At 36.2% G+C, this 14391-nt stretch overlaps 1 protein-coding gene across 1 annotated transcript in view; it reads left to right on the top strand.

Annotated features, from left to right (window-relative positions):
* The window catches only part of Abi (tyrosine kinase Abl), a 56560-nt gene that overhangs the window by 37628 nt on the left and 4541 nt on the right, over nt 1-14391 (top strand). Inside the window, exons 6-7 of the mRNA XM_081749308.1 lie at nt 1359-1650; nt 6665-6910. Of these exons, the coding sequence (XP_081605434.1) occupies nt 1359-1650; nt 6665-6910 (538 nt within the window). The remainder of the gene's footprint in view (nt 1-1358; nt 1651-6664; nt 6911-14391) is intronic.

Here is a 14391-nt window from a genome sequence, read left to right on the forward strand (position 1 = left end):
TAGTAGTGGTGCTAGCTTGACATTGTAACGGCTCAAAGATGCCATTTAAACCTTTCTCTGAGATGGAGAGCAATTGGACCAATCAGAAATATCGTCATGAATATCCTGGAAAGTGTTGTGTTCTCTTATCGAGTCAATTCCAATAGACAACTGATGCGTCGCGAAGACCTGGCTAAGATCTGCAAAGGTCACAAGATGATCGCTTTTACCCTAACTACCAAGCGCCATCATCAGAGCTCAGTGCGACTGTATCACGGAGGCTTTACAAGAGATCTTAGCGCAAAGAAGACGCTTGCTGTTGTCAGCGTGTCTATCGGTCACGAAAGTCACGAATGCCACGAAAAAGTCACGAAATCAGAAAACGGTCATGAAAGTCACGAAATTTAGCTTTTGGGTCACGATTTTTTTTTAAATGTACAAATGTAAGTACAGATTGGAAAATTTTGTTCTATAAAACGTCAAAATTCACCATCAAAGATGTCTATGGCCGGTTTTAGACGCTACCAAATCGCAAGCAAAATACGTTTCTATCGCATGGATGAAATTTCGGCCTAATTCGTACCGAAATTCGCTCTTGAAAATATTAGGAAATTTTATGATTTGGTAAAGGAAAGGCCACGAAGAAGTCACGAAATTTCATTTTGGAATTTTAGTAGACATTCTGGTTGTGGTATCATCATTCGTAAATGGGTCCAAGCTTAATAGTCGCACGCTCTGTTTACAGATGAGGGACTTCTATGGCGAGAGCGAAACACAAAATACCATCTATCGAATATAAAAAAACAAAACAAAAAAAAAAAAAAAAATGGGTGGCTGTAACAGTAGTGACTAGTGTGGAACGACCTTATGATGTCCCCGATGACCACCACATCACTGAGGCTGGGTCTCTACCAGTTTGGCTATAGGACAAATGACATCCTGAAATAGTATGATGATTGGTGAACCCAAATTTGTAGGGCTGCCCTCTTCGCCAACTTCTTTTCCAGGACGATATTGCTTGGATGGAATGGCCAACTACATGTCGCAATTTAAAACATATGTAGGATGATTTCCATAATTGTCATTAAGAACATACAATATAGTATCAGCATGAATCACTGTTGTGAGACCTGTAAAGCAGTTCGAGGTAGTCACGTTTCTTATTTAGGGTCAGCTTTCACTATTTGCAATATAAGTATTTGTTCGTACAAACTCACGCTTTTCATTTGGTTGGTTGTTTCTTTTATGTTTTTCAGTTGTCAAAATATTTTTTTTTTTCGTTTCGTACTGAATTCGCAAGAAAATAACTTTTATTTTGTCCTTTTAATGTGTATGATAAAGCGAAGTAAATTTGTGTGTACCTTCCTTTTTTCTTGTAGGTGCCGAGTCATTACGCTCCAAATTATCCTTTAGGACATCCTCGTCGCGGTGAAAGATCCAGCGGTTACAGCACATTGCCAATGCCCCCTTCTTCCCATTTACATACTCATACATTACCTCATCATTCCACCCATCCTGCTCCCGTAACTACTTCCGCTCCAATGTCCCCGCCTCAGGTGGGCATGGTTCACCCTATTCCTCATTCCCAGGTTCAAGCACCCCACCCTCAAACCCCACCACCTCCTCCACCTCCAAATACCTATCAAGTGGATCACCACACCAGCATGCCTCGTGAGTATCTGTCCAAATTTGTTTCTGCACGATATCAAAAGGTCGAATATAAGCGTTTAATAAGCCGTGACCTTTTCTGGTTATTGAGTTTTAAAGAATATTGAAAAATTTAAATATAACGGAAATTACAATATAATAGTAGGGAACTACATATGAGGAACTTTCATTATCACTTTTAACTGGTGTAGAGAAAATGACGGAACGTAAATGTTAGTAACAAATTTACGTACTTTTAGGCGATGTAGGAGTAAAAAATACATTATAAACTTTTACATTCCCATCTTTTAACGTGAACTATGAGTCATGTCATACTGTAGAATTATTACTGAAATACGTAAGAAATTAACATAATTTTTCTGGATATTTTCGATAAACTTCGTCGAAAGAAAACCCAGCGTACAAGTAATCCGTTCTTTCTGGATTTTTGCGAAACGGATTATACTGCTGCATTGATAGGTTAATAGTAAAATATGAACAAACTCACTTTAGACCCTTTATAAAACACAATTCAAAAGAACTCACCACACCAGCATAACTTAACAGTTCTTCAGTTCTTGATAGAAATGTCTTACGTCATATTGTAAGATTATTAATGAAATATTAACTCCTAAAATATGGAGGAAGTCATTAGAGCCATTTTCGATAGTAAAACAGTTCGATGAAATCTCACTGCGACCAGTAAATCATATTTTCTGGTGTTTTGTGAGAAAAATCAATTGTTTCGTCATTTAGTGTAATGTATTAAATATTTCTAAAACACAAACAAAATCGCAAGAACTTCTTTTCGGTTAAAAAAAATGCTCAGTACTACTTCTTTACACCGAAATTTCAGAATAGCAGATTCTTTAAATTGCTTTAATTGCTGTAATTATTATTATTATTATTGTATTCCTAAGGAAATAATATCCGATATTTCGCATGCTTTATCGAGTATCCATTGTCCAGACCATAGAGACCTAAAATATATGCAGCAACAGGGTCTTTATGTGCTTAAAGCTTTAACTTCAGTGGCAGTCTTCAATTTAAAAGAAAAATAAATAAAAAATAACTTTAGTTATGTACCCCCTAACGTAAGAACACGTAGTTACTTGAAAAAATAACAATAGAATTTTGCATACGTATTACGAATTGTTAAGTGCACTTACATTAAACTTACTTACAAAAAGGGAGAACGCAGACACAGGATTGCTCCTCCCCTCCAAAAAACACACACAGAATATGTGTTTAGTTTAAAATACTTTATTTACAAAACAAATTGAACATCTACACTCAAATTGAAGCTTTAAGCATGTGAAGATCTGTTGCTGCACATGCTTTAAGCCTGTATGGTTCTTAACAGTGGATAGTCCATAAAGTATCCGAAATATTGGGTATTATTTCCTTAGGAGTAAATAAAAAAAAAAGTTAGTACATTTTATAAGGAAACGTTAATTACTAAACAGCCTGTATTAAAAAGAAAAAGTCAGTTACACAATTCTGTTTTCCAAATATGTTGAAACTATAAAGTTTCTAAAGTCTCTCAAATATCTGAATATCATTGCTTGTTACCGTGTAATTACTATTACAGTAGTACTGTACTACATTTCTACGGAAATTCGCTACTTTTATATAATACATTTCGTGCACATTTCCTGTTTCATTTTTTATCGAATCCTCGGTTTATGCATTTTACTATTCAAATAGACATTTCTGTGAGTCCTCTGTGATAATACATTTTAACTTAATAAAACTTACCTTATTATGCCTGATCCAGTGAAATAGTTCAACAGCTCTTCTATTCCCTTCATCTTCTACGAAGTACGATTAGAAAACTGACTTCAGAACAGCACATACCTAATAATCAAAATTAAATGCACAAAGAACAAAGTGCAATCACTGTCCAGATCAGCCATATTCAACAGCCTAACCCTGTCTTGCGGCCCGCTGGTCAATTATTGATCACGATATATTTTACAAAATCTGTTAGGAGTGAACTGGAAATTTCCATCCATCAATCATGCAGTGAAAACGTGGCAATGCCTTGAAAACAAGTACTTGACATCCGTGGGTAGTTCGGGGAAAATTTCCTTCGGTATAAGGATTGCTAGATGTAGAGATAAAGTCATGAGTGGACAACAGCGACCTTGAGCTTGGCTCAATAGAAAGATAACGGTTCATGGCCATAGCAGTTGGATTCTTTTGTTCTCGCCTGCATATGTGTGTTTGCTCATTCTTAACGACTTACTTGTGTGTGAGGCAGTGTTAGATGACTGTACGAGCTGTAACGAAAATAAAGGAAGAATTAGTTGAAAGAAAAATTGATATCAGTAACTTCTGTTTCTTTCCATTGTATTTTACATCAGGAGAACCTTTGTGCCAAAACTTTGAAATTTACTCCTTGTTATGAATACAGTGGTTTCTTGTGTGAACTAAAACTCGAAAGGCCTCAATCACCGCCAATTTAAAGTCTTTCTAGACGAACTGGAAACGGAGGTTAAAAATCTGATCTACTCTTCTGAAGTACGTTGTTTAAACAAGGGAAAGATGCTGCACCGTTTCTATAATCTGATAAAAGAGGTGGCACTTTTCTTGGACATGAAAAGAAAACCTCTGTCCCAGTTAAGCAATGAAAAGTAATTGTGTGATCTTGCATTCCTTCTGGATATTATCTGTCACTTGGCTCATGAACTTTACAACCATGTCAAATTCTTTCAAAGGAAGTGAAAACTATGGGAAGATCAAATGAGGAATGAAAGTGCTTCCCATTTGCCAACCCTATTGCAGCGTGATAAACTTCCCTTTCTACTCAAACTCATTGGCAGATTCGTTTGAAGAATTTAATGTCTGATTTAGAGACTTCAGTAAGGAGGAAGCGAGATTCAGTATTTTCTCATCACTATTAAGCATTGACGTTAGTAGTTCTTCTGGCAATTTGCAGATGGAGATCATTGAATTTCAGGAGGGTGTGGCTTTGAAAGGGATATTTCAGGACACCTGCTTGCAAGATTTTTATCAGAAATACTTTCTATCCAACAAGTACCCCACCGTAGCACTTTTCAACATGAGGACCATGACATTGTTTGGCAGCACATACCTATGTAAGCAACTCTTCTTGCGCATGAAGTGGGTCAGGATAACAGATGTCCATCTTGAAAACTGCCACCATGTTGAACATCTAGTGTACACCTGAATACTGAGAGACTGGTTCAAAACGTGAGGATTTAAGTTTCTCACTAAAATTGTAAGGAAACACACTACTCTGCTCCTCTTTAGTAAGTAAATATTTTGGTTACAATTATAACAATTGTTTTGCGTTATTGCCGTGAAAATTACGATGAACATGTTCCATCATTGAATGTAATACTATTAAATTATCGTAAAAATGATATACCAACAGTGTGGCTCGCGACGCCAATTAGTGCTCTGTAATTAGCCCACCCGCTCTTCCTAATTGCACACCCCTGGTCTAGATTATATTCACCGAACTGATTATCTGAAAAGAAGAACACACACAATTATAATAATATAACTGAAAAAAGAAACAGTAGTAAGCATTAACTGACCAATAAGCACTCTCAGATTATAAACCAAGTCAGTGTAGTACTCCATATTTCTCCAAGTACAGTTTCCTCTTGTGAGGATCTCTTCGAATATTTCGTTGGATTAATAAATAGGTATAGTAAGAACAAGCATATTGTGTAGGTATTAATAATGTGTCATAGATTCTACTTTTATTTCATTCATTGTACTTCAAATATATGGTTTATTTTTATAGACAAAACAGAATCTTATGAATAGACGTACAGAAATAGCAGGCTAAATTTTCAGTTGCTGTCGTTCTCTTCTAAGCAAAAAATGCTAGAACACGGCTTTGTAAGATTGTTTTGTATTGAAAATGTGTCCATTGCATCATATTACTAACTATATTGTTTATATATATTAAATATAAAAGGCGCTCACAGACTACAGAGCTGTACCTTCCGGGTCCTCGTTTGGAGACGCAAATTGCACTATGTGGCAACGTCGCAGATAAAGAACCACAGAGTAGATCTATCAGTCCATCAAATAGTTACATCGATTCTTTCCAGATGGTAGTTAAAAGTCTATATATATTGACACTAGCACCATCTACTAACATGACAGTCGTTGTAGAAACTTGATGCATTGGTAATTTAATCTACGACGTTGCCATATAGTGAAATCTCTATAGCGGCTGAAGGAGGCCCCGAAGAGTATTCCGTTATATAACATTTTCGCTTTATTTTAACCTGTAGAATAGTGCTCTGTTGTTCGTGGGCGCCAATTTTAGAACACCCGATATATATATATATATATTTTAGAGATAACGGGTGTATGAAAAGTCCGAGGCTACAGGTCAACTCCGTTATGAATAAAGAGAAAATAGAAAGTGGAGAAAAGTTGTTGAAAACAATTAGTTTTCAGTGTAAAATGGTGGAATTTTTCCATTCGCAACCAACCATTTGGCTCTATACAGGTAAGGCGCCGTATGTTAAATAAAAAAAGCAATGTACCCAGTTTAGCAGGCTGTTCGAACGAACGTAAGAACATGCAAAAATGGCACGAGGAACGCAAGGGCATGCAAAAATGACACGAGGAACGCAAGGGCATGCAAAAATGACACAAGGAACGCAAGGACATGCAAAAATGACACAAGGAACGCAAGGGTATGCAAAAATGACACGAGGAATGTAAGGACATGCAAAAATGACACGAGAAACGTAAAGGCATGCAAAAATGACACGAATGTACGGGAATGCGAAAATGACACGAGGAACGTATGGGTATGCAAAAATGACACGAGGAACTTAAGGACATGCAAAAATCTGACAGCAAATATTCACATTGTAGTGTAAGGGAACCTAGAACACTTCGAATCCGTTTCCCAACATGCTGTATTGTTGGTATGATGAAGGCCGTAAGAAATAGCCCGGACTTTTGATACACCCTGTATGGTGTATTTTATCCACTTTCTATGTTATATTTGGTGAGAATGAGTAAAATTTTTGTTCTGTAGCTCCTCCTTCGCCGTTGCCTGTTGGAATCTCTGCCTCCGAGTATAATCATCACCATCCTCATCCACCGCATCATACAATTTATCATCATCATCCTGGTAATGTTTCCCCGCCTCTTCCTCCTCCGCCTCCACCAAACGAAGAGGATGGATTTAGTCGAGGGGATATGACTCATGCGAACATGGGAAGGATTGTGCCTGAGGAAGACGATTTACCGGGATGGGTACCCAAAAACTACATCGAAAAAGGTAAGATACCCAAGATTGTTTAATAGTTATAAGTAAACTCCTTTCTTTTTTTTACGCTTTAAGATTCCATTTTAGTGATTGCTTTCGTGGTAATATTTCAGCACCTAACCCTGTTGCCATCAATCGCCAAATACTTGTGAAGAACGCTGTATTTTAAAGATTGTTACATATTTTTCACCTTACTTCTTCTCCAAGAAAGCATTAATATCAGAGGCGCTGTTTTAATTATTAGTGATTATCTACACACACTATCTCAAAACTTGAAACAATCAGTTATACGTAAATAAAGCATTATAAAATGCAACTTTTAACAATTTGAAATCGTGCACGCTATGATGAAAGGATCAGTGTTGCAAGTAGTCATTTCAGTAGACAAATTCTACACATAGACAAACTGCTTGAACTTTGTAGTCTCTGGGCATAACGGAAAAATTTAGTTACCTATTCAGTTTAACATTGCTGAGACAAAATTGTGAGTAAAGCTATTTGTAACTGTTATCTTAATTATTGTCGAGCTTTCCCTCATCCTAATAATTTTGGCCTCCTTTAAGTTGTGTTTAGATATGCCTGGGTGTTTTACTAAGCCAGAACAGCAGAATCCTAATCCTTGGCATCTTTTATATGTTTCTTTATTCTAGGACCTACATATATTCCTCTTATTCATGCCAATGTAAGAACTATCACATCGACAAATATCTTGATGTGCTTTAGCATGTACGGTATTGTTAACATTTTGTAAAATAAATAATAATAATATTAAAAAAACTTTTCAATATAATGTGAAAACCGCAGCTATCCTGAAAATCAAATTTCGTCGCAACTTAATTCAACCTGATGTTAATTTAGGCCAATGTGAAAAGGAGTTCCATTTATTCTTAGAGTTACGATATAAGTCGAAATGTCCTTTTCTTAATTTATGCAAGTTATCCCTAAAGTATCTGTTCTTTTCACATAACTAATATCTGTTAATTATATATATATATTCCTTAGTTGATATTAATCTTATGTACCCCTAAAAAGTTCAGGCACAAATGAGACTTAGTCTTGTAGAAGTGGGCAGATTTGTTGCGAATGTAAAAATCACAAGCGTTTGGTTTTTGTGCATTTTACCAATAACTTTATTGTTGAATCTGCTGAACTTCGTCAAATCATAAAAATCCAAATTGTTATCTCTTTCGCATTCAACTGAAATTTGATTGTTGGATGAATCTGAAGTTTGAGATCTGTCATGTAATTGTTCATTTGACCTGTGAACTGACAGTACCATCAGCGTATGTATAGTATTTTATAAATTTTAGCACGTTCGCTGCGGCAGTGTAAAACTGAGTTTGGATCTCAGTGCTATACGAGTCACCGTGTGTCTCGTTGAAGGTTTGTCCGTGGATGCTAGTAATGTTCAAAATCTATACAAACGAAAATACCACAAGCGAACAGAGATAATAGAATGCATAAAACGGCACAACACAGAAATGAAATATCGCACGAGCCACCGGTGATTCGTAACGCAGCGAACGTGTTAAATGTTATTTTTCCAAAATTTTATTTTCAAAATTGTTCGTGAAGTATGTTAGCTAATAACAGAGAAAGTGGGCTTTCCATGGCTAATCTTTCTACCCGCTTATACCTCCTGACGAGTTTTGAGGCGCTAACTGTATGAAAAGATAATATAAATAGGGCCTTAGGGAAGTAAGGTATATCAACTGTGACTAGGTTGATTTGGCACAGGAAAGGAATCATTAGCATTGTTTTGTTATCTGTGGTGATTTAAATGTAGAAGTGATTTAAACGTATTATTTACGGAATTTTGGTAAAAATAAAATGTAGCGTATAAAGTAGGGATGGCCGGATCCGAAGATCCGGATCCTTTGGATCCGGATCTCGGATCTGGATCCGGATTTCGGATTTGGATCCGGATCTCGGATTTCGGATCTGGATCCGGATCTCGGATCTGGGTCCGGATCTCGGATCTAGGATCCGGATCTCTAATCTCGAATCTGGATTCGGATCTCGGATCTGGGTTTGAAATTCGGATCTGGATCCGAAATCCGGATCTCAGATTTTGATTCTTATCCAAACCCACATCCCACACAAATTATGATAAACTTGAATATCTAAAATTCGCCGAAAGTAATTTCACGAAGCCCTCACAGTGAAGAAGAGAATAGAACATTAAGACGAATATTGGCAAGTCTATTTGTTTCCTTCATTCTACTCTAAAGATCAAATGCTTGGCTTACTTAAAAAAAAAAAAAAAAGATCCGGATGAGAGTTCGAATGTCGAATCTAGGTCCACTCGGTTGCAGGACCGAGATGAAATACATGCATATATATATATATATATATATATATATATATATATATATATATATATATTTGAAACCGGAGTACAAAACTCGAATATTTAAAATTCCTCAATACGCCTATTTCATTGACAGTTAAGAAAATATAAACAGTTAAGACAAGTATTGACTAGTTTTTACGTATATTTATCTTGCTCAGTCTGCTCAAAATATCAAATGTATATTTTACAATTAGATTTAATAATTATTTAGTAAATCACAATATGAGCACCGAGAATAAACTATTAATTTTGGTGCCCCTTATCTAGATTTGAAATTTCGGATTCATACATAGAATCAGGCTGAAATATAAATATTTGAGATCTGGAAACCAAAACATATGCTAGTACCAAGATCGTAGCTGTTTGTACCCAGGTAATGCGAGCGGAAGGCACATGCACTAATTCCGCATGTAGTTTGGGGAACACGAGAAACTAAAAACAGATAAATATTCTTTTTCAGGGGTAAGTCGCGCTTTAATATGACTTTTCATGAGTGTTGTGTTCAAATATGAAAACTCTAATGGCGACTTGTTTGAAATAAAGGCCTTTTCATTTTTAACAATAAAGTTAGGTACTTTCACATTGGGGAAAAATTAGCAAGACACATTCCACTGATTAGGGTGCTGATTCTTATGGAAGCTTTCACTTGAACCGGAAGATGTCCTCATGTGGGTATCGGATTGCCGCAATTCACCTTGCTGAAAGACGTGGTTTATCAGGAGGTCGACCAAGATTAATTTGAACTTAGCCTGTAGACTGTTTCTGGTCTCAATTATTCCCATATAACAAGACTAACTATATATATAGTTGGTTCGAAATGAGTTAAAATATCACTAATTGACCTTAAGGGGATAATCGTGATTTAAATATTCGTAAATCAGAAAAGATGTGAAAGTTAAGCGTTAAAGTAAATCTGATAATTCCGGAATAAAGAGATTTATATGCAACCTAATGATAGCAATAAAACTCTTTATGTAACATTTTCAAAGCTAAGATTAACAGTTATCTTCTTGAAGAGGGTTTACGGAAACATAGAATATTATAAATCCAATTATTATAAGTAGTACCTCTGACAGCCCCGCATTTCACATCACCATCGCCCTTCATCCTGACAAGAGGGCAATTCACTTACCCACAATGGCTTTTCAGGCGTTTCAGTGACATCAATATCTCAGTTTGGGTTTGGGATCATGCTTCGGTGAACCTTGACTATCACCATCAGCAGCTACTAGAGAATCAGAACTTATTTCTGTATTAGATAATGTGGGTAACTATGGCTTTTCGTCTATAGAAGTCGGAGAGTGTATGGTATTATCGCAGGAAATATTTGATACATAAGATTTAGATTGTCAGTATTTAGGAGCAACTTTTAAAATAATCAGTTACCGTAAACGCGGGCTACTTGGACCCAATTTTGCAATAAATTCGTTCTTTCGGCCTGTTTTCATCCACGAAAACTCCAAAGTTATTGTCATAACCCATATTAAGTGGAACTACAGGCTTTATTGTACATATCCAGGACAGTTTTAGTTACATATATTGAAAACAAAACACAGGCGATTATTGTAAAAAATGGGTCCAAGTAAGACTCGCGTTCGGGCTACTTGAACCCACCCCCATATTTTCCTACAGAAAACCACTGAAATCTGCTCTGAGACTAAGTAGGACGTAGGTGTTCCAAGAACAACACTTTTTATTTACTGAAAACCACAAAGAGAACATATTAAGAGGTACTATCAAATATAATGACTGTAATAGCTGATTACGTTTTCTTCTACAGCTGCACGAGCCCTATCTATATTAGCAGCGAATCTAGTCGTTGACTGGAGGTGCAGTTTCTAAAATAACTTCACCCAATCTCGACTGGGAAGATTGTCTTAGAAAGCAATGACAGTTCTCCCATGCATGGCTAAATAGGACTTCACAATAAATCTGAAATCAAGTTAATTAACGAGGAATCCGAAATCACAAACTTTATCAAGATGACTAGCGAAGGCTAATTCTTCTTCTTCAGTGAACACTTTCAGATGGTCCGGATTCTGCCTTGACCTATTCTTTAATCTTCTTTCTATGGTGGAATGACTTATCTTGAAGTGAGCTTCTGTTTCTTTTCGCGACATTTTCCCCGACTGAATTGCTGGTAAACATTCTTCAAGCTGTTGTGAAAAATCAGCATATTTTCGACCTGCAGGCAATCTTTTATATTGATGTACCATTTTGTACCTGTATCCTTAAGGAAACAATGAAAAGTCCTTACTTGTGTGACACGTGACAACAGACCTTTATTTTTCATTGATAAAGATAACAAAGGATGGGGTGGGATAAAGATAACAAAAGATGTGGGACAAAATATCCATGTTTTCCAGGTCATATGTACACACTTCATATACTGTATAATGCAATTACGCACACATCTTATTGTATATGAGAAAGTTTACCATGTCAGTTTCATTAACCTATATGTAACTACTTATGTGTTTACTTAGCATTGGTTCCACTTCCTTGCAAATAGTGTCCACACATAAAAGTTTGGCGCTCAATAAATACACTCTTTTCGTCAACGACCTTTCTCACCAATGCTGCTCAATCTTAGCCTACCACAGAACTAGTTTCAATGTGTGTACGCCTGCATTATGATCCCATCTAACGGATCTAACTCTGAACTCACTCATTATTGCAGTGCATATGGGACTTTAAACGTTTTTTTGGTATGGGTCCAAGTAGCCCCTTAAGGGTCCAAGTAGCCCGCAATTACGGTACTTTAAATATACTACAGATCAGCCGATAAAATCGACAGCCATAGTCGAGTGGTCTGCGGCATTAGGCTGTGGATCGTTTACTGTGAATGTCTTGGATTCAAATCCCACTTCGGGCATAGATGGTTTTAACTGTCCTTATTTACTTCTATGTCTGTGTGGTGTCGTAATGGTTACAGTGTAATCCGTGCAAAGCGTTCAACAGGTTAAATAATCTGATAAAAAGCTGTTACCTTTTTATATATAAAAAACAGTGGTTAGCGCGTGCCTTCGGTGCCCGTGGTCATGGGTTCAATTTCCGGAGAGGCGCTCAACAATTTCGATGTTGGCCCAGCATCGTGAGGACAATTGGGGAGTTATCTTAAGTAAGAGGTAGCGGACTCCAGTCTAGAAAGCCGGCATTAGGGACTTCGGGTGTCGATGCGTTGACTACACCTTCCCACTTTGAACGTAAGTCCGCTGGTAGGAACCAAAGGACTGGGTGCCAAGAATTTAGTTTGTTTTAATTATCATAAATGCCTTCTTTATTATTAAATTTTATCCAATATTTTCTTTTCAACCAGTTTGCGAAAATCAGAGCTAGCTACTTGTTTTCTTTTTAATTCATGTTCATAGTTAGCACAACTAATCACAAGGAAAAACAATCTTTTCGATAAAATTCGCCTCGCGTCTTTCGTAGCTCTAAGTTTAGTTATTTTTAGCTTTTTTTTTTTTTTTTTTTTTTTTTTTTTTTTTTTTTTTTTTTTTAAAGCTGAATGGCGTTTTATCACTTTCCCCTTGCTTTCCCTATTTTTTCTGGTTTTACCTATGTTTCTTTTGCACGGCATTGCACCTATATGCACATGCTTAGTGTGTTCGTTTACAAGAGCAGGCCATTTTCCTGCCACTATAGAAAGTAAGAGTGCCCTGTATCAGAGAAATATTAATTGACGTAAGTGAATATATCTGTGATGAAGTCATAATTTATCAGTTTTTGCATCGTACATAGTTTCCTCATCCTCATTAATCTCTTCACCCCCGCTTCCTGAATTCCAGTTCTAGTATTCTTTCTTGATGGGGGACTGATTTCTCATGTAGGCTTATTAACTATAACATCAGCAATAAAGAAAGTGGGGTTTAATTCGCACTAATTTTAGAACATCACGTTAATTAAATAATAATAATAATAATACGGAGCGAGCTCAGGCTACTTGTTAGGATTCTTGCTTCGCAATTGGATAATACCGGGTTTGAATTCGGAGACCAGCCATCCTGACTGAGGATTTTCCAGGGTTGTTCCTCAGTTATACTGGGCAAATGCTAGGTTAGTACCTTGATCTAAGGCTCTGGAGACCTTCCTTCCATTCCTTTTCCAATGTTTTCATCTGTTGATTACTACAGTGTAAAGTGGCCTCTGAGGATGTATCTGATAGCTTATAGTAAATAAACAATAACGACGTAATATATCTTCACGAAACGTGTGGGTTAATTTAACTACAGCCTTACAGTCCCAATAGATAGCTAAAGTTTTAATATCAATTTCCTGACTTTTAAATACTATTTTCATATTGTTTCAGCTTTCAATTTTCTCATGTATGTTCCACCGAGAATTAAACCTGAGATCACATGAAGAAATGCGAATATGTTAAATATTTTTGAACACTTAAATATACAAAACACAAAACGCTTCAATGATACGATGCATGCATATGTTTTGGTTACGTCCTGCAATATATGATTAAAGAAACCTGGAGGGTGAAGAAAAAATAACAGAAATCTCTTTTATATTTACTCCTTCAACAAACTCCTGACCTCAGAAGGGCAAGTCATAAGTTAGGTAATAAAGGCATACAACGAACACTTTTATTAATACTAATAATACTACACAACCATATCGCTCTTCTGAAATTCTCATGTGTATGTTTATTACAAATCTACTGTTGTTCCACGCCAACCAGTCTATATTTTTTGCTGTACCTTCGAAGTGAAAGATATTCATTATTACATTTGTTGATGGTTGGACTCTAGTAAGTCAGAAACTACTATTAATAAAGAGTTTGTTCTGTCCAGTATTCCTGCGATTAGAAGGGTCTATCTAAAAGATATTTCATTTGTATATGAGAAAATAAGAAAGTTTATTTTCTAAGAATAAAATAAATATTTTCAATGTGAAGTTAACCTTAAGTTTCGAAGAGGAGCTAAACAGAAGAATTTGTTACCATTTACATCAGTTTTCAGACAATTCAGTATACTCTGAAATGAGAAGAAGGCAAACTTGGAAATATTTTACTAAAGAGACTTCGATGTAAATATTGCAAGGTTAAAATAAAATAAAGAACAAAGGTAGCACAAACGTGTTATGGAAACATTTAAAAGCACAGCAACCTACTATATTAGTGAATCTG

Source organism: Thermobia domestica, chromosome 2 (assembly GCF_964235325.1).
Source record: "Thermobia domestica chromosome 2, izTheDome1.hap1.1, whole genome shotgun sequence".
Lineage (NCBI taxonomy): Eukaryota > Metazoa > Arthropoda > Insecta > Zygentoma > Lepismatidae > Thermobia > Thermobia domestica.